General features: G+C 41.9%; 3 protein-coding genes across 7 annotated transcripts in view; 1 reads left to right on the top strand and 2 right to left on the bottom strand.

The window, feature by feature from the left end:
• Positions 1-13: 13 nt before the first annotated feature.
• Positions 14-8,630, bottom strand: naxd (NAD(P)HX dehydratase). Of its 3 annotated transcripts, XM_033616500.2 has the most exons (11): positions 7,165-8,297; positions 6,623-7,072; positions 6,215-6,365; positions 6,076-6,121; positions 5,892-5,980; positions 4,799-4,907; positions 4,314-4,364; positions 4,091-4,195; positions 3,882-4,002; positions 3,628-3,751; positions 14-563 (listed from the first exon to the last, which is right to left on the bottom strand). In XM_033616500.2, exons 1-11 carry the CDS (start codon positions 7,676-7,678, stop codon positions 413-415), a joined length of 1,911 nt encoding a protein of 636 aa, XP_033472391.1. In that variant the 5' UTR covers positions 7,679-8,297; the 3' UTR covers positions 14-412. The 3 variants fall into 3 exon arrangements, with proteins under 3 accessions (XP_033472391.1, XP_033472396.2, XP_033472402.1); XM_033616505.2 differs by lacking the exons at positions 6,623-7,072; positions 7,165-8,297 and adding an exon at positions 8,308-8,630; XM_033616511.2 differs by lacking the exons at positions 6,623-7,072; positions 7,165-8,297 and adding an exon at positions 8,443-8,630.
• Positions 8,631-11,471: 2,841 nt separating this feature from the next.
• On the top strand, positions 11,472-17,299 carry rab20 (RAB20, member RAS oncogene family). Its single transcript, XM_033617254.2, has 2 exons — positions 11,472-11,937; positions 15,378-17,299. The coding sequence occupies exons 1-2, from the start codon at positions 11,748-11,750 to the stop codon at positions 15,977-15,979; spliced, it is 792 nt and encodes a 263-aa protein (XP_033473145.2). The 5' UTR covers positions 11,472-11,747; the 3' UTR covers positions 15,980-17,299.
• An 87-nt stretch (positions 17,300-17,386) lies between these two features.
• col4a2 (collagen, type IV, alpha 2) overlaps positions 17,387-24,408 on the bottom strand; it is a 93,709-nt gene continuing 86,687 nt past the window's right edge. For all 3 annotated transcript variants that reach the window (XM_033617251.2, XM_033617250.2, XM_033617252.2), the window contains 2 exons: positions 22,317-22,603; positions 17,387-19,720 (listed from right to left, as the gene is read on the bottom strand). In XM_033617251.2, coding sequence (XP_033473142.2) covers positions 19,466-19,720; positions 22,317-22,603 — 542 coding nt within the window. In that variant the 3' untranslated portion in view covers positions 17,387-19,465. The remainder of the gene's footprint in view (positions 19,721-22,316; positions 22,604-24,408) is intronic.

The raw sequence follows: 24,408 nt of genomic DNA, 5'->3' as shown, positions 1-24,408 counted from the left end.
GTCACACAAAATCTTATTTATTATTTATTTCAAAATCCAAACAGATTTCTGGTTTCCTGTGGCCCCATTTATGTCATCATCTCAGTCTCTTTGGTGGGCTGTGAAAAATTTAGCCACCTCAGCATGTTGAATGCATTCATCATAATACACAGGAGATGGAAGACTGTTTGTAGGTATTCCTAGTGTTTATTCAATACACAAACAGGTCAGTGTATTTTTTTGCACCAGATTTTTAGGGGCCGTGCTTGCAAGGAAAGTCCACACCCCTCTAATCTCGATCCAAAGTCAACTTGATGACAACATTTTTCCACCAGCCCTCCCACGGGCTATACTTGCAGCTTTTAAGAATGCAAAATCGAGTATTTATGTATAGATTTTAAAACAACAATTTTGATTTCTGTTGGCAGTGTTTTTAGCTTTCAAATAGCTTTTTGAAGGCCGAGCCAATCTCCTGGATCATGTCTGATGTGGTGGTGGACCTGCCGTGCCGCTGGAATGCTTGACTGTTGCACTGTCTTGTGAGAGAACAGGCCCCGAATGCTGCAACCACTGATGGATTTACACTGGAGGACGACAACAATGATGTATTAGGAAACACAGAGACACAGATATACTTGACATGTATTTATTTGTACAATTCTACACTTTAAAAGACCATACTGGTGGTTTAATCCCTGATTGATTCCCAACTGCACAATCATGGAAGAGAAACAACACATTGTTTTGATGCGTAGTTTCTTGTTTTTCAGTTTATCTACAAAATGACAGAAAATCACACAGTCCAAAACCTTGATATATTAATTTCATTGTCATATAAGACAAAGAAAAGCAGTAAAGATTCAGCTTCCCCAACTAAAGCTAAAAAGTGAACCAACAGAAAAGGGACTCAGTTGTGTTCTCTTTCTCAACAACTTCAGCTCTGATGGGGCTGCAGTCCTCTTCCTGTTCACACTATAGCCTATATATAACATATATAACATATACAGTACAGGCCAAAAGTTTGGACGCACCTTCTCATTCAATGCGTTTTCTTTATTTTCATGACTATTTACATTGTAGATTCTCACTGAAGGCATCAAAACTATGAATGAACACGTGGAGTTATGTACTTAACAAAAAAAGGTGAAATAACTGAAAACATGTTTTATATTCTAGTTTCTTCAAAATAGCCACCCTTTGCTCTGATTACTGCTTTGCACACTCTTGGCATTCTCTCCATGAGCTTCAAGAGGTAGTCACCTGAAATGGTTTTCCAACAGTCTTGAAGGAGTTCCCAGAGGTGTTTAGCACTTGTTGGCCCCTTTGCCTTCACTCTGCGGTCCAGCTCACCCCAAACCATCTCGATTGGGTTCAGGTCCGGTGACTGTGGAGGCCAGGTCATCTGCCGCAGCACTCCATCACTCTCCTTCTTGGTCAAATAGCCCTTACACAGCCTGGATGTGTGTTTGGGGTCATTGTCCTGTTGAAAAATAAATGATCGTCCAACTAAACGCAAACCGGATGGAATGGCATGTCGCTGCAGGATGCTGTGGTAGCCATGCTGGTTCAGTGTGCCTTCAATTTTGAATAAATCCCCAACAGTGTCACCAGCAAAACACCCCCACACCATCACACCTCCTCCTCCATGCTTCACAGTGGGAACCAGGCATGTGGAATCCATCCGTTCACCTTTTCTGCGTCTCACAAAGACACGGCGGTTGGAACCAAAGATCTCAAATTTGGACTCATCAGACCAAAGCACAGATTTCCACTGGTCTAATGTCCATTCCTTGTGTTTCTTGGCCCAAACAAATCTCTTCTGCTTGTTGCCTCTCCTTAGCAGTGGTTTCCTAGCAGCTATTTGACCATGAAGGCCTGATTGGCGCAGTCTCCTCTTAACAGTTGTTCTAGAGATGGGTCTGCTGCTAGAACTCTGTGTGGCATTCATCTGGTCTCTGATCTGAGCTGCTGTTAACTTGCGATTTCTGAGGCTGGTGACTCGGATGAACTTATCCTCAGAAGCAGAGGTGACTCTTGGTCTTCCTTTCCTGGGTCGGTCCTCATGTGTGCCAGTTTCGTTGTAGCGCTTGATGGTTTTTGCGACTCCACTTGGGGACACATTTAAAGTTTTTGCAATTTTCCGGACTGACTGACCTTCATTTCTTAAAGTAATGATGGCCACTCGTTTTTCTTTAGTTAGCTGATTGGTTCTTGCCATAATATGAATTTTAACAGTTGTCCAATAGGGCTGTCGACTGTGTATTAACCTGACTTCTGCACAACACAACTGATGGTCCCAACCCCATTGATAAAGCAAGAAATTCCACTAATTAACCCTGATAAGGCACACCTGTGAAGTGGAAACCATTTCAGGTGACTACCTCTTGAAGCTCATGGAGAGAATGCCAAGAGTGTGCAAAGCAGTAATCAGAGCAAAGGGTGGCTATTTTGAAGAAACTAGAATATAAAACATGTTTTCAGTTATTTCACCTTTTTTTGTTAAGTACATAACTCCACATGTGTTCATTCATAGTTTTGATGCCTTCAGTGAGAATCTACAATGTAAATAGTCATGAAAATAAAGAAAACGCATTGAATGAGAAGGTGCGTCCAAACTTTTGGCCTGTACTGTATGACATAGTTCATTTTTTTTGTACTTTGTCGTGGCACTGCAGAGTGGTTATGAGGCCCCTCACTTACGGATGAACTTAAAATTGGAGGAAAACCTTAGTGTTTCTGTGCTGTAGACTGTTGCCAATTGATGTGTTTTACATTCCACATTTGGAGACGTGCAGCATCTTCCCTGAACCAAACTACTCCTCGTCCTGCTTTGTTTCAAGCATTACAGGCCAGTGTGGTTCTGTCTGTTTCTTCAAGCGTCCCAGTACAATAGTGTTTGCATTGCATTGTTTGCACATTAGATACTACATATCATAGTGCACTGAGATTTGTTATAAAATGTTAAGCCCTCACTCGTCACTGTGCGCTTTATTCCAGGGCTGGTTGGCCATCTGTGACCTTTTATAGGCTCTATCACTGGTGTTTATTCATTTATTTTTACATATATTCATTTCATTCTTTCATTTTTTATCAGAGACCTGACTGTAGCTGTAGTCTGAGATCTCAAGTCTTAGTTTTGTTTTCTGTTCCTGGTGCACAGACTGAGCTGGTAAAGACATTCTAAATATAGTGTACACTTAAACTGATAGATTTTTTTTGGTGGGCCTTTTTTAGGTGCCTTAAAACTAGCTACCTGAGGCAGGCTCTGCTCAAGGCTGTTTGATTTCATGTACATGACGTGAGGATTTTCTACACCGAGGTTACTGTAAATAACCATTAAGATTCAGTCTATACTCTATGACATTACAAATTACAGTTTCAGCGCTATAGTTTTTGGATTTATTAGAGAGTAGTTTGTTCACTAATATTTATAGACTTTCTTGGACCACAGGATTGACATATGAATTTAGAAAATGTGTGTAGTTTTCCTTTAAAACTACAGAATGTTTTGGAATAGTCTACATAATGTAACGTTTATGCACTTTGCATGTTTTGTGCTTAAACATTAAAACACATTTGTATGGTCCTTTAAATGTGCCATGCACTACTCTTAAAACACACTGCACAAACAGCTGATCATGTCTTCACCTTCTGACTGTTCCTGCTGCAGAGGCAGCATGCGCCCAATGTGCTAAAACTCCCATAGATCCCGACAGAAGATCCCCCTGTCCACCACATCTTCTCCCACTGCCCTCGACACTGCATGAGACCACTGCGAAGAAGAAATCAAAAGAAGAAGAGCTCTGAAGTTTCTCCAAAGTCACATCTGAGGAGTGATTTACACGAGTGGCAAGGTGAAAGATCATCTGGAAAAGATAAATGTTTATGGGATTGACACTAACCCTTACTGCCATCTGTGATGAGATCATGCTCTCCTTTAAGCACCAAAGTGAGGTTGCCCATGGCTACGCTGAGTTGCATGACACTGCGTTGATGATCAGTGCTGTCCATGGGCTCATGGTGCTGAGACAGTCAACACACACATACATTAACACACACATGATTATATGCTGTCAATTGCTGATTGAATCAACGATGCAGAAAGACCCACCAGAGCCTCATACAGCCGAGTGAACTCCATGATGTTAGGTGTGAGGATGCCCTTCTGGTACCCTTGAATAACAGATGGTTGCTGTGTAACTAGCCATAATCCGTCCTGTTGAAAACAAACAAATGAGACACACACACAAACATACACACGCACACACTCAGTGATTGTGTATAGCTTTGCAAATAAGATCCCATCTGTTCAACAGCTGGAACTTGAGACTTACTGCATCAATGACTATAGGGATATCTCGTGCTTTAGACTTCTCTATCACCTCCTAAAAGACAAGAAAATGTGTTACTTACAGCGAAGGCAAATTAAACATTATACTTGAGTAATGTTTGTCCAACAAGCACACTGTAATGTTCTCTTAAGGCAGCACTAAACGGCATCTTTACATGCACTCTTTCATCAGTCTAATCAAAGCGGGCAACAATTCTAAGCATCAGTTCACATGAGCTAGCATCAGATCATTCTCTCATTACTTTGACATTCTCACATGCTTACAGGCCATGTTTTCTGGGAAATTAAACTCACCAGTTATCAGTTATCAGTCACAGAAAGCCAAACACAAGGAGTTGTTTTGTGCAGCTTGACTTTATCACTGCCTTCTATCTAACTGTTAAAGACATGAGTTTTGTGGTCATGCACAAGCAGCTGGTCTCGGACACTGTTGTGAGTGAAGGGAGAGTGTATATATAATCCACATGCCTTTGCTGTTCTCAGTAACGCTTCTTCTCTCCCTAGACCTGGTCCCACCACAAGGCCGTGAAGTCTTGGGAGCCATTTTTCTATCTCTTCCACTGCATTAGGACTGTCCCTTGGTACACACACACACACACACACACACACACACACACACACACACACACACACACGGAATTCGTCATTTAGATGATGCTCCCCTTTAAATTATACACATTTTGGCACATTTCTATGATGCATATAAGCATATACACAGTTGCCAGTTGTAAGGTACACCTATATAAAAATAGTACAGTCTAAAACTTGGCTTCTTCTCCGGAGCCTTTGTGCTCCACTGTCTCTCAGATTAACTCATATCGCAGCGGTGCCTGGACAGCGTGACGTGTGTGGTTGTGTTGCTGCCGTGGTCCTGCCAGATGCCTCCTGCTGCTGCTGCTGTTATCATTAGTCATACTTCTATTGTTATTATACACATATGACTATTGTCACACATGTATACTGCCAGATATTAATACATACTTTCAACATATTCTACCACAGTAGCCAGAACTATAACTATAATATTATTAATTTCATTAATGTTGCTGTAAGCTACTGTCATTACCTGCATCTCTCTCTCTCTCTGTGTCTCATTGTGTCATGTGGATTACTGTTAATTTGTTATGCTGATCTGTTCTGTACGACATCTATTGCACGTCTGTCCGTCCTGGAAGAGGGATCCCTCCTCAGTTGCTCTTCCTGAGGTTTCTACTGTTTTTTTTTCCCGTTAAAGGGTTTTTTTGGGGAGTTTTTCCTTATCCGCTGCGAGGGTCATAAGGACAGAGGGATGTCGTATGCTGTAAAGCCCTGTGAGGCAAATTGTGATTTGTGATATTGGGCTTTATAAATAAAATTGATTGAACTGATTGATTAAAATAAGAGAGGTGTTGAGGATGTATTTTGAGGTGCTGTAAAACTGTACGGGATTATACAGAGGTGTCTCTGTCATTGATACTGGAAACAAAATAATAGAAACACCAGTCAGAAGATCCTACAAAAGAATGATGTTCTGCCAAAATGAAAATGAGATGATAACTGGTCCAGGTGGGTATGTACTTACAGGACAGGATGAACTATGAGCTCAGGGCTGTATGATTTGATTACAGTTGCAGCATCTTTGGTGCAGAACACATGAGACAGGTCGGCTCCCTGGAGACGAGACAAAGGTTTGACAAACTGTTACTACACCAGAGCTGGACAATTCAGAGTAACACTGAGATATATCTGACAGAATTACCGCTCACCACTTTCAGTGCTGAGATGGCAGCAAAGTATGGAGCTCCAGTGTAGCTTTGAGGGGTGGAGATTGACAGAAATAAGGAAGGAGAATGACAAACTAAACTCTTGTTTGGTGAATGATACTGAGGACAAAGTGTGACATACTCTTGGCATCCTCCAATGATCCCAATACGTCCATCTTGTCCCTTGTGCTTTTTGGATGTCAGTGGAGGGACTATGCTCTTCACCAGTGAGAGGATGTCATCGTCCATACCTCTGTGTGATGTCGACCCCAAACTGTAGTAGCGGTCAAACACTGAGGGGATAAACAAAGTTTTAAAGTGTGGGATAATTGCTTTGCTTCAGTTGGTTTCTAATCTATGTTTTTACCTTCCACAGATACAAGATGACAAAATTTTGGCGACAAAAACAACAAATAAAGCTGAGAATAACGATAATTTACCAAATCATCTAACTAAAGAAAAACAGCGTACTGGAGTGACCATCGTCACATTACACCTGACATGCCTTTAATTTCCACCTTGAGCCTTCACATGACACCGAAACTAATACCTAAAGCCTGGGGATCTGGGTTCAACAGCTGACTTTGCTGGGTGCAACAGTCTGTCTGGGGTGAAGGGCGTCTCAGGTGACCGGCCTGGCCTCGTGTACACGACAGGGAGGCACTGGAGAACGCAGGAGCGCGGGTAGGAGGAGCTGTTTTGGAGGGACTGGCCGCAGAGCCGGGTCTGGCCGTGGAGGAGATGCTGGAGAACATCTGACCGAGCATCTGAAGCATGTGCAGCTCCCTGGCGTGCTCGGCTTCCCTGCGGCGGTCCTCTCCCTGCAGCCGCTGCTCCTCCATGCGGTAGAAGTTGTCCTCAGCCTGGGCGCTTTGCTCCAGGAACTGCTCCATTAGTTTCTCCATGGGGAAGTTTGCACGCCGCTTCCTCGAACGTTTGGGTGCCCTGGCTGAGAGATTACTGGCCGGCTGGCTGCTGTGGTGCGGTCTTACTGGAGTGCCTGAATTAGAGAGGGGTGTGATGCATCTTTTAGTGTATACCTACACAAAAAACATTTATAAAACACAGCAAAACTACTGAAATTTGACTTACTGTTGTTGCCCACTGTCACTTTAACTGGTATAGGGATGGGTACAGTTGGGTATTCCAACTTGACTTCAGTCTCTGCAGGGTAAGGACACTCCCCTGTGCTCTCGGAGTAAGCATCTTGAGCATCATCACCATCCTCCTCCAGGCCATCCCCGGCCTCCTCTCCTCCCGCCCCGCCCTCTATGAACTCCTGAGGGTCAAGAGCGGGCCGGTTGCTTAAAATCCTCTCCATGGTGTCATAAAACTTACAGATCTTGTGATACTGCCCGTTGTTGCGCAGATTGCCCTCCTTGGCTAACAAGTACTGTCTCTTGAGGCTCTTGATGCGCACCCTGCATTGCTCCGGCGTCCTCTCAAACCCCATCGCCCCCAGCCTCCGGGAAACGTCGCGGTACACGAAGCTGTTTCGGAAGTTTCCATCCAGCGCCGCCTGGATGTCCTGCTCCCCCCAGATGTTCAACAACGTCCTCGTCTCCACATCCGACCACAAGAAGCCCCGCGTTGTGTTCGCTTGCATCGCGGATCCAAAACCAGGGCTCGCTTTACAGTCACCTGCACCGCGCGGAGTTGAATGGAGATGTTGACACTGCGGATTATGATGGACGTCTGGGTCTGGATCTTTGCTCCGAGCCGCATCAAAGCCGCCTATCCCAAACAACAACAACAACAACCGGCCATTGAGGTCGCTTCGACGGACTTGTGAGGACGATGGTGGTAGTTTTCAACTTGGGAACATCACTGTATCTTGTACGGATCAACTCTTTGTATGCTAGCTCAAACCTAGCCGTCTGTGTTTATCCTTTTACGTCGTTCGCAAAATGCGTAGCTTTGTACTTTGGATGTGAACTGACCGGGGATCGGTGTCCCGAGCCCTTTGCACAACCTTCACCTTCATCGGTGGGATTTCAAAACTGACCTCTGATCAGTAGTCTGAGGGTAACTTCACCTTTCTCCGCCTGCTCCTCCGCCCATGCTAGGTGTCTGCAGGGTCCTAGAGAGCCCGATCCCAACCGCTTTTAACCCATTCATGTCTTATATGTCTTCACCTGTGAACTCCGGTCATGTTTAACAGCATGTAGCTAAGCTAACAGTAAAGCTAACAGGGCGCTGCAGTGAAACAACGTCACCGTGTTCCCTTCACTTTACCTTTCTCGTTCAAACACACCAGCGTGGCGACAATCGACAGAGCAAGTGTGATAAAGCAAAAGACGAGCATCTGAACCTCCTGCGGCATGTTGTGATCATCCTTCAGCCCCCCTTGGTCTACACACTTCTTCTTACCTAAACTGGGGCTGCGTTTCAGCGCTGACAACTGCACACAAATGGTCCTGATCATGAGGCGCACTGACCCAGAGCACCAGCGCAGGAGGGAACAGCCTGTGATGCGTTTGAGGGCGCCTCGGACAGTCCAAATCCCAGTAGGTTTTAATCTGTCAATAGACGCGAGTGAACCTTTCTCACCACATCTGAGCAGCCAAAGCGGAAGTAGGTTAAAGCTGCAGTTCTGCTAATGACCGCTAGATGCTGGGTGGCGCTGTAGACGCAGGAGGACATCAGATCCCACTTATTGTAAAACAATATTCACTTATTTTATTCATTTAACAGGGACAGAGCACAGCTACTTAGCTGCACCAGAGTTAGCTATAAGCTATTTGTCATCTGCAGTCCCTGGGCAGGAAACAGGGAACAATTTCTCTGCTAGACACTATTATATAAAAACACAATTATAAAAAAGAGCATATTCATGACACAACAGCTTCAACAATAACAATAGCAAGACAACACACCATCAAGGCATTGCAACAATAACAGCAGCAACAACAATACAACTACAATATTAAATTACCAGAACAACAACAACAATAAAACTAGGCAAAAATGAGGCAAAAATGATGGATGTAGCTACCGTGGTTGAGTTGAGGGTACACACAGGTATATCCCCCTGAGACCTGAACTATTGTTTTGTTTGCATATTTAATTCTCCTAGCTATTTGGGATCAATAGGACCTGATAAGTATAAAAAAATCAAAAACTGTCAACAATAATCAAGTCCAAAGGTCCTCAAACGGACAACATTAAAGTCCAAATGTCTTCAAATGAGTAAATAACAGTGACTTGACTACAAACATTATTTATCGTAAATAAACAAGTTTCAAACATAAAATCTGATCAGGTCCACTTTTTAAAAAAAGATATTTTTCTGGGCATTTTAGCCTTTAATTGACAGGACAGGTGAGTGTGAGGGGGGAGAGAGAGGAGGGAGTGACATGCAGCAAAGGGCCACAGGCTGGACTCGACCACGGGCCGCTGCGGCAACAGCCTTGTGCATGGGGCACCTGCTCTATCCACTAAGCCACTGCTGCCCCAGCATCAGGTCCACTTTTGGGTGGAGATCACTTGCAGACTAACTTGTCAGGGATGGCTGCCATCTTGTTTGTACATGGATTAGTGTATTGTGCTTTTGCTACCACTAGATGGCACAAAAAAAGTGTCCATGAAGGAGGACAACAGGTCTTAGTTAAGTAGAATGAAGTATAAGGTCAAGTAAACCCAAAATGTGATGTCCTCATATGAAGACACAGGGTATCAAGAGGATATGGGCTTAACCAGCTTCCTGTAAAATGACCAAAAAAAAAAAAAATTATATGTACTAGTAACCTGGAATAAGCTTGTTCAGGGCCTATGCTGGGAAAAATGATGGTCTCTTCCTAATAGATATCTACTGGTTAACAAAGTTAAAGAGACTTCCTTTAAGGTCATTCATCACTGTCACGCTGTCAAGTCATTTTTAGTCAGGTTCAAGAAGGACATTGACACCATGTGCACTTTTTGTAACATGCAGAGACGGTCTCCCATTTGTTCTGGACTTGCGAACACACCTGGAGTCTGTGGCAAGGTATCTGTCACTTTACATTGTGATGCTTTTGTACTTTGCTTTAAGGATGTACTGTTTGGGTTTACAAGTTAAAAGACAGTACTAGAAAATGACTTTTTTGTGTCATCTCATCATATTGCTGGCCAAGTTTTGTATCCATAAATGTAAGGTATTAAAAATCAAACCCTCTCTCTGTACCTTTAAAAAAGAAGCAGAATCCTACATCAGCACTTTATATACCTCAAGCAATAGAAGCACTAAAAGTGCCCTCCAAGTTTAAGATTCTATTATAGTGTTAACTTATTTTTGATATGTTTTTATTGCATATCTTTTATTTATGTGCTGTAAAGTTGGGCATCTTAACATGGGGTCCATGGGGATTGACTAGCCTCTGGAGACAGCCTCAAGTGGCTGTTGAAAGAACTGCAATTTCTTTTATCACCTCTGTGTTGGTTTCATTTTTCAGCCCTGGATTTTGCCACTTGTCCCCCCCAATATGTATTTATTCAACTTATGAAATATACATCTGCCAAATAATACGTCCACACAGTGGTGCCTCCAAGAAGCTGGGGGTTGAGGGTGTGTGTCTGTGTCACTCTGCAGTTCCAAAACACTAGTCGGCAGCAGGATTTCTGTCAAGGGCTGTAAAGTTTAGTTGATTCAAAACACACATAAAATGTGACTTAATAGCAACAATGTCAAACACAAGCACACACATTGGCTGCACTATCATTCACAGGATTTAAAGGCAAAGCACTTGTCTTTTGCTGAACACAATTTCCCTACAAACACAACATGCTAATGTTTTTAGCACAAGTCTATGGCATTTTACATTGTATAAATTAGCCTAGCGAGCAGCAAACTTTTCCTCTTCTCACATAAAGCCAGGGACAACAGCAACATTTAACAAAGGTGAAGTTACAAAATTTGTCTCCATTACAACTGGCAAGGTTCACCAACAAAACAACTGTCTTCCACTAAACACGTTTTCCAAACAAATATATAACATGCTAATGTTATTAGCACAAGCCTATGGCATTTTACATTGTATAAATTAGCCTAGCTATGTGCATTAGACAAGTATGTCCTCCAGAGCGTGCTGCCAAAGTGCCTTGAGAAATCGCTTAGTTTACCGTTTCCTCGTCCCTTGGATACTTTTCATGCCTATGAGAACATATGTAAAGATGTGGACATACACTTTAGGTGTCAACCTTAAATTCGGCGATGTGCTTTCCATTAATATAAATCTGATGGCACGCACTTATCACACTGTTGGATTGACTTCGTTTACTTCTGTTGGTGGTAAAGACGATCAAAACAGACTAGCCGACAGCAAATAACCAATCGGAGGAGAGCCCTTCTAGCCAATCAGAGGCGGAAAAGGCGGTACCTTCCCCTACTATCCTACGAAAAAAAATATCGCACACCGGTAGCTGATCCTGACAGACTCTGCTCAGGGTGAAAGGGCGCATGTGTAAATCTGTAGCTCCTCACCTACTTCCTGTTTCACCTCATTTACTTTTTGAAGTTCCAGACAAACAGACAGAGAATGAACCTCCGCTGTCACTAATGAACTTTGGTTCATAAAATGGCGTTTGTCAGAGGAGCTCGCCACCAACCTGACATCAACTTCACGCGCTAGTTTACCGAGTTTATTTTCTGCGGTTAAAGGAAATAAAAGCGCTCCTGTAGCGGGACACGAGCCATCACCATGCCCGAAGCGTCGAAGATGAAGAAGCCCGACGTGAAGCTTGTTCTCCTGGGAGACATGAACGTGGGGAAGACGTCGCTGCTCCACAGGTACACGGAGAGGAAGTTCAAAGACACCATCAGCACCGTCGGAGGGGCGTTTTTCCTCAAACAGTGGGGACCTTACAACATCTCAATATGGGACACTGCTGGTAATGTTCCCCCTCATGCCATTTCTTCACACTGTTTATTTTAACTTCTTATGATGTCTCATTCCTCCTGTTTATTATCTGTGTTTACCTGATAGCGTGCACCACCTGAGGCAATCATTGGCATGTGACTGTACACACTGGGAACACTCAGCTAACCTGCCTCTGTTGTTTATGTGTTACTCTCATATATCAAAACTGTAGTGCTGAAAGGATTAACAATGCCATTTCCCATGAAGTCTTGTGCAATACAAACTTTTCAGGTTCAAACATGATAAAAACAACATGATAATCCAACACTTGTTGGGAAAAACAACCACCAAAACAACTTTAAAATATATCTTTTAATCAATGCACACCTTTTATAATAACACAAGGGTCCCTTTGGGTGCTTGATTACTCATTTCATTTTCAGAGACACCCCTTTCTGATAAAAATACAATCCTTTAGTCAGATCCTGTAATCATTGACATGGCTTGTAGTTGTTTAAGACCAAAGTTATTTGTTATAGTAGAGTATATTGGACCTTGAGCTATAAAAACAGTTAAAAAACAACAATAAAAGACTATATAAGACCTAAGAATCTTAGAAAACTCAATGTATTGTTCAAAAGTATACTGAAACATGAAATAAACTTGCAAAATAAATGCCTGTCACTCGCGTAGTCAAACAGAAATCTAGTTAGTTCCTGTTTTGATGATCAAATCGAATCAAATAAATTTCATTAGTTTAAATCAAAACATTATAAGTGGAATAATTCAGTTTCTGGCTGCTGGTCAGACAATCTGACATCCCATTTTGACTGGTAATTTGTGATAAAAATACAATTATTAATATTAATTCCCTATCTGGACAGATCGATGAATTTATTAATAATGCAAGTAACCTTTTGTTCTGTTTTTAGTTGGTTGTCTTATGCTAATATGTGTTAAAAGCCCTTGTAAAGTTAAAAGTAAGCGAACACTCTAAACTCTTAAAATATGTATTTGTAGTGCGTCAACAGAAAATCACCCACCATGCAAACACCTGCTTCCTTTACAAGCACTTCAAGGCCTGAAACATTGTTGTGCAGTGTCCTTAATACTGTTTTATGAAAAATATATATCCTGTTACATATAATAAGTTACTTAACTCCGTGTTTCCTGCTGGGTGAACAACACAGATGTTATAAAATCACTGTGTCTTGTGCCATGTTGCTCAATACTGGACTCATCTGACCCAATCAGCGCCATTGTCATCTGTGTACTTCTGCAGTGACGGTCGCTTTTAGCCTATTTTTTAAATCCACAAACAGCTGCCTGGGAGAAAGGCTCCAGAAATAACAAGCACTGCTAAAGATTTGACAAAAAAATGGACAGTGCTATGTATCATGAGTAGGTCAGCTTGTTTACATGTGTTGCAGCCTACACGACAGCACATAAACCACAAAGGCCCTCATTCGACCAGATGAATTAAATTAATCTTGGAATGCTAATAACAGAAAAGCCTGGTGAACTTTAATGATGTGAAACAGACGAGAAACACTTTCATGTGACGTTACATATTGTTTTTGTAGTGCAGAAAAGGACTTAAAGAGATTGAATTATCTGTTGTCTGGCTAATTTGATTATTGACTCTTTGTTTACATCACTACATGAGACTATTGATTGGTACAATAACATGACGAGCAGTCTTTATGTTCTGTACCTGGTAACATGTTTGTTGTAGAGACTACAGAAACCAGTCCATTATTTTACTGTCACATTGAATACATATATTTACATATACAAACTCATGCTTCTCTAGAGCATATATGTGCCCATTTAGCCCCACAGATCACAATGATTCAAGGTTATTTTTCTATTTAATAAACTAATTTAAACATATTTGTATTGGCTGTGGGATAATTGGGTGATTCATCCAGCCTACAGCTGCACTACATTCCAGTATTGTGTAAACATGAATTACAGTAAACCCTCTTGGGCAAATACACAGTGCACAAAAGTAGAGTTGGTGAGCCACAGAGATAAGGAGAGGCCGACCATGTCACCAGTAAGCCATTTCCTGTCTGTGTTCCCCAACACCATGACCTCTGACAGGAGGCTGTTGTGTACGTTTTATTTAGCCACTCTGTGGTAGAGAAATGCCGGCTCAGCACTGAGTCATTGTAACGGTACTGTTGCAGAGCTGTCAGCGTCGGCTATAAAACTTTTGGAAGAGTGGCAGTTACAAGGGTTGGGCTAAAACCTGTCGGATGGTTGGCTCAGCACATTGAGAACAGACTCTACGTTGCTTATTTTCCCACTGATAGTGCCCCTGTTTCAGTAAGATTTCAAAGCCCCATGAGGGCGTTCAAGCTGCCTACCCTGTTCCTCTTAATAGTCACATGACAGGGCTGTGAAAGGAAGACTTGTCTCCCCATGCTCTAATCTATCTTTTCCAAAGTTGCATACAACAGTATTTTCCAGAGGCACTTCAGGGGCTGAGTTAGGGGTTTTTCCTTTTTTTAATCATTCAGCCAATAGTATGTAAGAAATAAATAACTAACTTCCTCAGATCTTCACTGATGTGTTCCAGGAGGTATTTGTGATAAATTAGTGTAATGAATACACTCTTTGATGGCACTATAGCTGAAGTGATTAACCAGTGAGACGTCTGACAGGAAATTTAATCGGAAACGGTTTTGATAATTAAATAAATATTCCAGTTACGTTTCAGAGAACATTTCTCAGAATGTTGGGTGAATAGAACAAAGAATATGACTGTACTTCACTGGGCTCTGGGATATTTTAATGTTGTTTTTCACCAGCGTTTTTAGGGCAGTACCTGACCCAGAATTATGTCAGTTAAATTGGATTTGGTAGTTCAATAAGAATATTTGACAATTCTTTCCTTTTTTTCATGTGGAGTTTGAACGAGGTTTGGTGACACAGTCAGGGTTAGAGTGACGTTCACTTCATATAGTAAACAAGCCAAGTTAGCCCTCTTAGCTAATGTGTGCTAATTACACAGACACTAGCATTTTCGGGACCGAAACGTCCCCAGAAGAACGCTGCTCACTTACTGACCAAGAAATGATCAATCATAAACAACTGTTCGACTTGAAGAATCTTCGACTTTCAGGGGGCAGCTCTACAATGCTCTGACTTTTTATGGATGAACAATCGGTTAATCAACAATATAATCCCAGTTAGGTGTACCTGAGAAACTGGTAACTGAGTATTACCCAAGAGATGCCCCAGTGGCAGAGTGGCATACAATGTGCCCTTTCAAGAATCCCACATGTTTCAACAACAAAGGTTGTTTCTGTTTTCAAACTGCTGACTGTCTTGCACAACTTCTCTGTGCTGTGTGTCCTCCTGCAGTGTTGTTCACACAGTACGGCTGTCTTATTCTTCTTTGTTTTTTTATGGGGTTCAAGTTGAGTTTAGTCAGACACTGCTGACCTCTCTCTGTCTCCTCAGGTCGTGAACAGTTCCACGGGTTGGGCTCCATGTACTGTCGTGGAGCAGCTGCTGTCATTCTGACTTACGACGTCACCAACTGGCAGAGCCTGTGTGAGCTGGAGGAGCGCTTCCTGTCCCTCACTGATACCGCAAACCATGACTGCATTTATGCTATAGTGGGCAACAAGGTGGACCTCACAGACCCTAAAGCCCAGCTGTGCCAGGACTCAGATGTGGCGTCTGCGGACCGAACTGAGTGTGAGGAGGAGAGGACAGAACCACAGGTGCCGTCTGCTTGCCCCACACCCCCCGCCTCCCCTGCATCCCTCTCTGGGGTGACGGTGCAAAAACAGGTTACGCCGGAGGATGCAGCAGCTCTTTATGTGAGAATACTGCGCTACAAAGGCCTGGAGGAGAAGAACAGCCTGCCTGCAGAGAAGATGTGTTTCGAGACGAGCGCCAAGACGGGCTACAATGTGGACAATCTGTTTGAGGCACTGTTTGATCTGGTGCTGCCTTCCATCCTGAGGAAGAGAAATGAGAACCAGGAGTCTCCAACGGTGGACCTGGAGGAGTGCAGGGTGGGCGGCAACAAGAAGGCCAAATCTGGCTGCTGCTAGAGGCTGCTACCAGCAGAGACTTGTTTTTAACAAAGGACAATCCAGAGGTTGGTCTGCGCACCAAAAACACACTGTGACGGTACTACTTACCTGCCTTGTCTTAGAACCAATAGCATTAATGACCTCCCGGTAACACAAACACACACTTATGATTCTGTGAAGACTGTCAGAAATAGCAGTCAGTGTTCAAAGGTCCAACCTTTGTATGATTTAGTGGCATCTATTGACAGAAATGGTATATAATATTCATTACTATGTTTTCATTCATTTAATAACCTGAAACTATGAATCATTGTTTCCATTACCTTAGAGTGAGCTGTTCATATCTACATACGGAGCGGGTCCTCTTCCACGGAGTGCACCATGTTGTTTCTACAGTAGCCTAGAGTTAACAAAACAAGCTCTAGATAAGAGCTATTTGCAATTATGCGAATGCTACCCTAGTTCTCTGACACACTTGTCCTGAAATTTCACTGGGGACCAGACATATGGTATATGATGGTCGGGAGAGTTCGCTTCATTCCTCAAGCTCTCTTAGCTTTTCAAGTTTAATAAATACATTATATAAACCCACAAAATGTTAAGGAAAGTAATATTTAGCATCCACTTTCCTTATTCAACAGCGAAATACAACCGTACACCTTCTGAATTCAGGTTTCTCTAACTCGTAAAACACACACGACTTAGTCTTGTTAGTTGTCTAGTTAGTCCACTGTTCCAACTATCACCAACTCTGGTGTTGTCGAAATAAAGAACCAATCCACCATTGGAAGTGAAAATATGCGGTTTTTCTCTGCTGCTGTTGCGGCTGTTTACAGTCCTGTAACGTTATCCCCACCACTCACAGTCGCCATGTCTGTCCGTTCATCTGCCTGTTTCACCAGTAGAGACCGATGTCTGGTGGCATGTGCTTTCAGTTCTGTAATCACACCACTAGATGGCACTAAATCCTACTCACTGGACCTTTAACGCAGTGAAATAAACGCTTGTCGCGCACTCCCTCTATGCTTTGAAACCTTCCACCCAATGACTGAAACCGCTCTTGTATTCCAAAGATGTGTCTGTGGTCAAATAATACACTTAAGAAGTCAATCACTGCTTTTTGTTTATGTTTTAAATGAGAATGTCACAAATTTAACAGCACTAATTGTTTGGTGGGTGGCACATGGTTGTAGTTGTACTCTAAGTTTTCCACAAATCACACTTCGTTGTTTTCTTTTATACTCTGTTACTGTTATTCATACTGATCTTTATATTTTATTGGCACATTTGGAACTTTTCAATGAGAGTAAATAATGAATAAACCTGTTGAATTTTTAAGTTCGCTGTCAGAATAAAGATTTTTATTTTGCAGTCTGTCTGGTCTGCCAGATTGGATTAGGATTATAAGAGTAACACGACACAATAAGAAGTATAACAAACAACATTTAATCTTTACAATCCAATGAAATAATCATGTTATGAAAATTACCAAAATTACATTACAGTTAATTGTCAGTATATTCCCGGTCTAATCAAACAGTTTATTTCCAAATGGTTGAATCTAGGTGAAGTAGAACATTTGACCTACTTTCTAAATTGTGTAAAATACTTTAATCTAACCCAGGATCAGTGACCACCGCATGGATTTGCTGCGGTCAGGACTTTGATCCGAGCTGTTTACGTTCTGTCCTGTTGGCAGCTCGGGGCAGCTCAGTAATAAGTAGATTTGTAAAAGAAAAGAGTGTGACATGAGTAGTATTAGATGGATATATGTTTAAACTCTTAGGGAGGGGGGTCAAGTTCATTCAGCTGTATTGTATAAATACAAAGAGAATCAGTGCAATGTGTGAACATATTGTGTTAGAAAAATAAAGAGCTGCAGACCATTTTGCAATAGCTGATAAAGGCACATTACAGACGAACAGCTTGAAAAGACTGTCGTATTATAAAAATAGGTTTCATAAGAGCAGTGGGATAAAAGCAGGATAATACCGTCAATAGTATCAACCAACGATTGGTCAAGACACATTCTTCATTTGGCTGACAAGCAGTGTTAGTGGCTTTTTGGTGGGCTGTATACCCTAAAAGATAAAAACATCTAGATAAACTGAAGCAGTGCATACACACGGGCATCTTTGGTTCAGCTGTAGTATACGGTCTCTGATCGTTAACAGTGGCCCTGTTTACACCTGGTATTAACATGTGCCTGGGTGATCGGATAACAAGTAGAAAGCTCTAAGTACAGGTGTGAATGCACCAAATGCATCCCTGGTGTGTATTGAGATCCATCAGACCACATTCTTTTAGCAGTGTGTACGCTAATGTGTCCTGTGCTACACTGAACGGCCGCCCGCTCAGCTGATGTTCTTGATTATCTGACGCCCCACCAGATAAGAAAACATTTCTTGGTGCATTTGCACAGACACAATGCTTAAGGACTGTCTCTGGAGCTGCTCTACTCCCTGCAAACTGTCAGTTAAACATCTGCCTGGTTAGCATGAGCTAACAGCAGCAGCGGCTGTATAAAGGCTCATTAATGCTCAACTTTAGAAAAATAAGACGCCGTGCTCACTCACAATTAAACCTTTAAGACTGGGTGTTGAATCCTTAATGTAAGTAACAAAGTAAAGATCAGGACAGACGGTACTCTAATTAAATTTGAGTCCAATTAAATTGGAGTGCTGTCTTGATCTTTACTTCATGCTTATCTTTAGTTATATATATATGGAGATGGACGGAGCTTTCAGAGCAGTAACACCAGAGATCGTGGGGGCAGTGTAGCGTAGTTCAAGCGAGGTACAGCCGAAGGAGATGTTGAAGACATTTTAAAAAACGGAACGTATAGTGAAAGAGTTCTCCATCTACATATCACAATGTATTTAATGGCCTCACAGACCACCCCCATCTACAGCGCTGCCTCCGTTAAAAGGTACATTAATACGACCTCCTCCACCATCGCCTCGTTTGTTTTGTCTGAAACTTTTGACTCTGAAATAGACAAATCTATTTTTGGACATAAAGGGAGTATAAATGAGCCTTAACAGTCCCAACAAACTCATACCGACACAAAAATGGCTCGACTGTGTCTTCAAATTAGTTAATAACCATTAAGTAATGTTAGCCATGTGATGCTAACTGAGACTTGAGATCCGACCACCTCAGACGCATGTGAATATTTGGTGTAAACAGGCTCATTGTGTCATAATAGCTGAGGTAATAAGTTAAAAGCACCAATGAACATTTAACACATAAAAATACTTGTTTTCCCAGAATGCTATTGACTTCATTATGGGGCTTCTCCTGTTTTATCTACAGAGGGACATTTCACTCAAAGCTCAAGGCGTTGCACAGTCATTGCATATCTGAGCTCAGTGGCTCGGGGAAAAACTTAACTTTGATCTAAATCAGCATTTCAGATCCCCCTTTGATTTAGAACATAGAGAGATGACACTAGACCACTGTCACTGCAATGACTTCTTTGTGTCAGCGTTACTGCACAGTCTCTCACAAGTTCTTCATGCAGACCTGGCAGCGGCTGATGCGTGACAGGAGCTGGCCTGCTTTGAGCGTCTCTGCTGCCGGCTCAGTGTGGAACGACTGATCTATGGAGGTGAGCCAGAAGCTGTGCTTGTTAGCAAAGTAGTGGCATGTGCCTTTGGCCCCGTTGCACTCGATGAATGGTGTTGTGCGGAAGTCCTCCAGGCAGGAGCCGGGCGACGACAAGGACTGACCTCCACCTTCATTTCCTGCCGCTGTGTGCTGTTGAGACAAAGGTGAGAGGGGGAGAAATTAGGCAACAGTGAATTGATTAGGGATGGGATGGTATAAGATCTGCAGATCATGATAAAAGAACACACTGATTGTGGTAAATTTCTATTATCAGAATAATCATGAACATCATGTCCAGCAGCACCCAAAGACACTGCAAAAACATGCATACAAACCAACCTAAAAAAAAACTCCTCAAAAGATCTTAACCAAACATCGGCACATTTTATATTGAAATATCTTATTTGGAAAAATATTTCCATTTCCAAATACTTGCAAGGCCTGTTTTTTTAGATTGTTTTTCACTAAAAAAGATAAGGTAAAGTGATTTCATTAAGTTTCAGTGCCATTTTAAGAGTTTTGGGAATATTTTGATGATTTACAGGATAATATAAAGTTCACTTATTTTGCCCAGGATAATCATGACACGAAATTTTCATATCATGCCATGCCTGGACTTGATCAACTAACAAGTTTTGTCTCTATAGCCAAAGCCTGAAATAGCTCATCCCTGTTGCATAGAGCTCCACTGTCAAATAACTATTAAAGACACACCAGTGAGTCACACTGTTGTGCTGCTGTACACTATGAACATGAGGACCAGAATTAACTTTGAATGACACATCGACCTGCTACCATAAATACTCAGCAGCACACCAAAACCGCAGCTGAAAATAGTCCCACCCCCACCCAAAAAACAGAATTTGCTTCTGTCTGAGAAATGTTTGCTAAAAAACTATCGCAGCTGACATTGGGCAAGAGGTGGAGTACACCCTGGACAGGTCGTCAGACTATCACAGGGCTGACACAGAGAGACAGACAACTATTCACACTCACCTGCACACCTACGGACAATTTAGAATCGCATATTAACCTAACCTGCATGTCTTTGGACTGTGGGGGGAAGCCGGAGTACCTGGAGAAAACCCATGCTGACATGCAGACATGCGTTTGCTTAAAAGACTTCAGAGCGACCAGATGTTTTAAATAATTATTTGGCCTTTTTCAAAATGAAAATATATACTTGTGACCTGATTTTTATCTTTTGGTGGGAGTAAATGGGCTGAATCCAAGTGCCACACGGTAGGAAAATCAGAAAGTACTTAGTAAGAGACAAACAAATGCATTGTTTTTGTTTTTTGCATGGGATTTGTTGACAGTAAAAAGAAAATCTAGAATATCACCAGCTTTGTCTGACAAACTACTGATTTTTATCAGGTCTAATTTTACACAGAATATGTTGGCTTGCTTTACGTTCAGACAGCTTTATTGCACCACTACTGACAACACTAACTGTTGAGTTGTGGTCCTAATGCTCCTCTTGCTCCTCAGCTTTTTATATTTTGTCCTGCACTGCTCAGACATGCGATTGAAGCCGTGAGCAGCCATATGCTGAGAAACGCACTGAAGCACTATTTCATTTTTGACTGCTCCATCCAGCTCCCGCTGTATTTCCCCCTTACCAATAACGCAGAAGAGTCCTTTCTCTACTTCGAGCGGTGGTTCCCAACTGGTCCAGCCATGGGGTCCAGATTTCTCCTCAATCATTTGTTCAAGGTCCGAGAGTTGAATATATTCAGCATCATACTTGTGTTCGGCCATATCATTGAGCTAGTTTGCTGTCTCTGTTAAGTAGCTGTCCATTAGTCACTCACTCTACAGCAGGAAACAGCACTTCAAAATAAACACTCTGTGATGGAAATTCAAAGAGTGTTTTTTGCCAACTTGACAAGTTTGTGAGTCACGAATGGACCCGTGACCCACTTTTGGACCATGATCAACCAGTTGGGAACCAATGATTTAGAAATTGATAATTGCTGTTTTGATTGTGTCTAGTCTAAGGTAGTACTCTTCTCGTTTGTTTTTTTATTAGTTATTTAGTTTGCTGCTTGTGTGGTTGTTTTGTCATTGTATCATACAACACTGTGTCTTTTACATTTGTTTTGTGAGTGTTTGTTTAGGACCCCTTGAGAATGAGATGATACATCTGAAGAGGGTCATCCTGATACACTAAATTTCTCTCTCTATATATAATGTTCTTTCACAATAAAGCTTTAAAAGTTTTTGCTATGGCACATAATGTAGCCCACATTAAGCCTAAATGGGGCTCCAACAATTTAATATTGGGCTTCCATAAAGTTGAGGGACTAGGAAAAGAAAGACTGAAAAATCAATGGTCTAAATCGAAGAAGCAGAGGCTGATATATTGTGACTTTTCGTTAGCATGGGTCAAACGCTGCATCCCTCTTCCCACAGTACAGCTTGACAGGGCCTTTTTCATCAGACCCTCCCTGTGTGGTTACCACCCACATCTCTCAGTCTCCACATTCCCAGTTTGCAACGCAGGCATTCTGTTATAAATCTGTAGTCTCCAGCACAGAGACAGGGAATGTGTTATACAACTGTGTTCACAAGCTGAGTCGTAGTTCCCATGATTACTAAACTGAAAATAGAAAGTGCCTACGAATCTTATTGAATCATTGTCTTTAGTTATGGAAGTTGCACCAAGCTCCCACAGTCGACAATGAAATGATAATGAAACTCTTGCACATTAACATGTTTGTCCAGCAGTAGGACCAGAACCCACCATGATGAAGGAGTAGCCGATCCACAGGCTGCGCCAGCCCACAGGACACTGTGGGATGGTAATGTCCTGGCTGTGGATTGCGATGGCGACTGATGGAGCTTCGCATACAGAGCAGCGGCTGATGTATGGTTTGATCTCTCCTTCTTCTACAGGCATCATGGGAAGAGGAGCAGTCGTCGACAGCCAGTAGGATTTGTCATTTCTGCTGGCGTAGTAACAAAGGTCTCCGGGGTTGCAGTACAGGAAGGGCATGGTGCTGAACCGTGGGAGGCAGGAGCCCGCCAAACCTGGGGAAAAAAGGCACACATTTCATACACAAACTAAATTTAAAGTTTCTTTTTAAATAATTAAACAATTACATTAAATAAGAGTGACATAATAATAAGAAGATTAAATGTATGAGAAAAAAAACTTAATGATAAAAGAAACCAGAGGAGCCGGGTTAATTGTTGTCAAAGAGCTTCGGTATTTTTCAACCTGGACCCTATTTTACTATGTTTCTGTCTAAGTGACTAATAGGAACAACTTTTTTTTTTTAATTGGTCCAATATTAACCAAGACCGCTGCAGCTGCCAGCTGTGAAACAGGCTGAAATGAAACCACTCATAGCATATGCAGTGTCAATTTACACCCATTAAAAGTGCTATTTTTGCCTCTGACAGGCTCAGATTGTTATTATATGTGTCTGACAACTTACAGACAAGATTCGTACAGACACAGACTTTTTTATTAAAGAGCAAGATCATTTTTATTAACCAGAAACAGCCTCAAAAGCCCTATCGTCAAACTCACCAGTTACCATTTAAATTAAGAGTTATTATATTCTTGTAAAACAGACTTATTTAAAGTCATCGGAAACACAATAAAATTTACTAAAGCCACCTTGGTGCACCTTTCTACTGCTCCAACAATCACCAACTCTGGTTTGGACGAATTAAACCCTTAACTCACCCAGTTAGATGTGAAAATATGCTTGTTTTATACACGCTAAAATTACTGTTTTTTTAAATGGAGTCTGGTGGGTTTGTCGACAGTGATTGCGAGGCTGCTTCTTGTTGAAAAAAAAAGGATCTTATTCTTTAACAAATAGGTCTATCTTAGTTAAGATTCTATTCATCATGTTGTCAGACACTTATAATAACAATCTGAGCCTGTCAGTGGTAAAAACAGAGTGGATAATGTGTGACGTTGTACAAATGCCCCAAGTGTTTACACTGCAGCCTGTTTCACTGCTGCCAGCTGCAACTCTCTCGCTCAATACTGGACAAGTTTCAAAAATTGTTGTTCCCATTAGTCATTAAGGCACAAAACATGCAGAAATAGGGTCCAGGTCGAGAAGTGCCACAGCTACCCTTTAAGATGTAGTTGAGCTCTATAGAGTTAAAGCCTTTAAACTTACTTTGAAGTGCACCCTGCAGCAATGGCCACAATTAGGTGACTATAGCAAATGCTACAATGTAGTATAACAGTAGCACAAGTACATGAGAATAATTTAAAGTCCATGAACTGACCCAGTAACAGCTGATATCCAGCAACAGCCACGATAAGCTACTGGTCACACCCAACCAAGTCACTCCTGAATCTACTGAGTTGAGCAAAGGTACATATTTTAATTTGTAATTGGAAAAACATGTTTGTTTTCTATTGTCAAAAGTTGCATGGCTCCGAAATAAAATTGTTGGTGTGACAAAGTAGTTTCTGTTCTGTAAACAGTGATTTGATGGAAGGTCTATCCCACATTTCCTGTCGTTATAGTTTTATTGTATCACCGGTGGAGAAGCAGCACTGACATGAGAGTGAGGATGAAATTTTACCTTTTCATTTTCTTGTTTCTCACATGTAGTTATAAAAAGTCAAATCTATAGCATGCGCTCTGCCTCTCACACAGAGTTAATTCATTTAGAGACAAAATCTGATTACACTGATGAAAAGTCGATAGTAGCAGGCTTAAACTGGCTTACTCTATTGAATTACACTTTGAGGACGAGAGGAGAAGCAGCTGTGGAAATGAATACATCACAGCTGAGAACCGTTTCTTTGCTTTGATGTATTTTAGGAAGCCTTTTGTAACAGCTTGACCAGGGACAACAGA

This window comes from Epinephelus lanceolatus, chromosome 14, assembly GCF_041903045.1.
Source record: "Epinephelus lanceolatus isolate andai-2023 chromosome 14, ASM4190304v1, whole genome shotgun sequence".
Taxonomy (NCBI): Eukaryota; Metazoa; Chordata; class Actinopteri; order Perciformes; family Serranidae; genus Epinephelus; species Epinephelus lanceolatus.
Note: the sequence above shows the minus strand (reverse complement) of the source record. Positions and strands in the feature narration are given on the sequence as shown.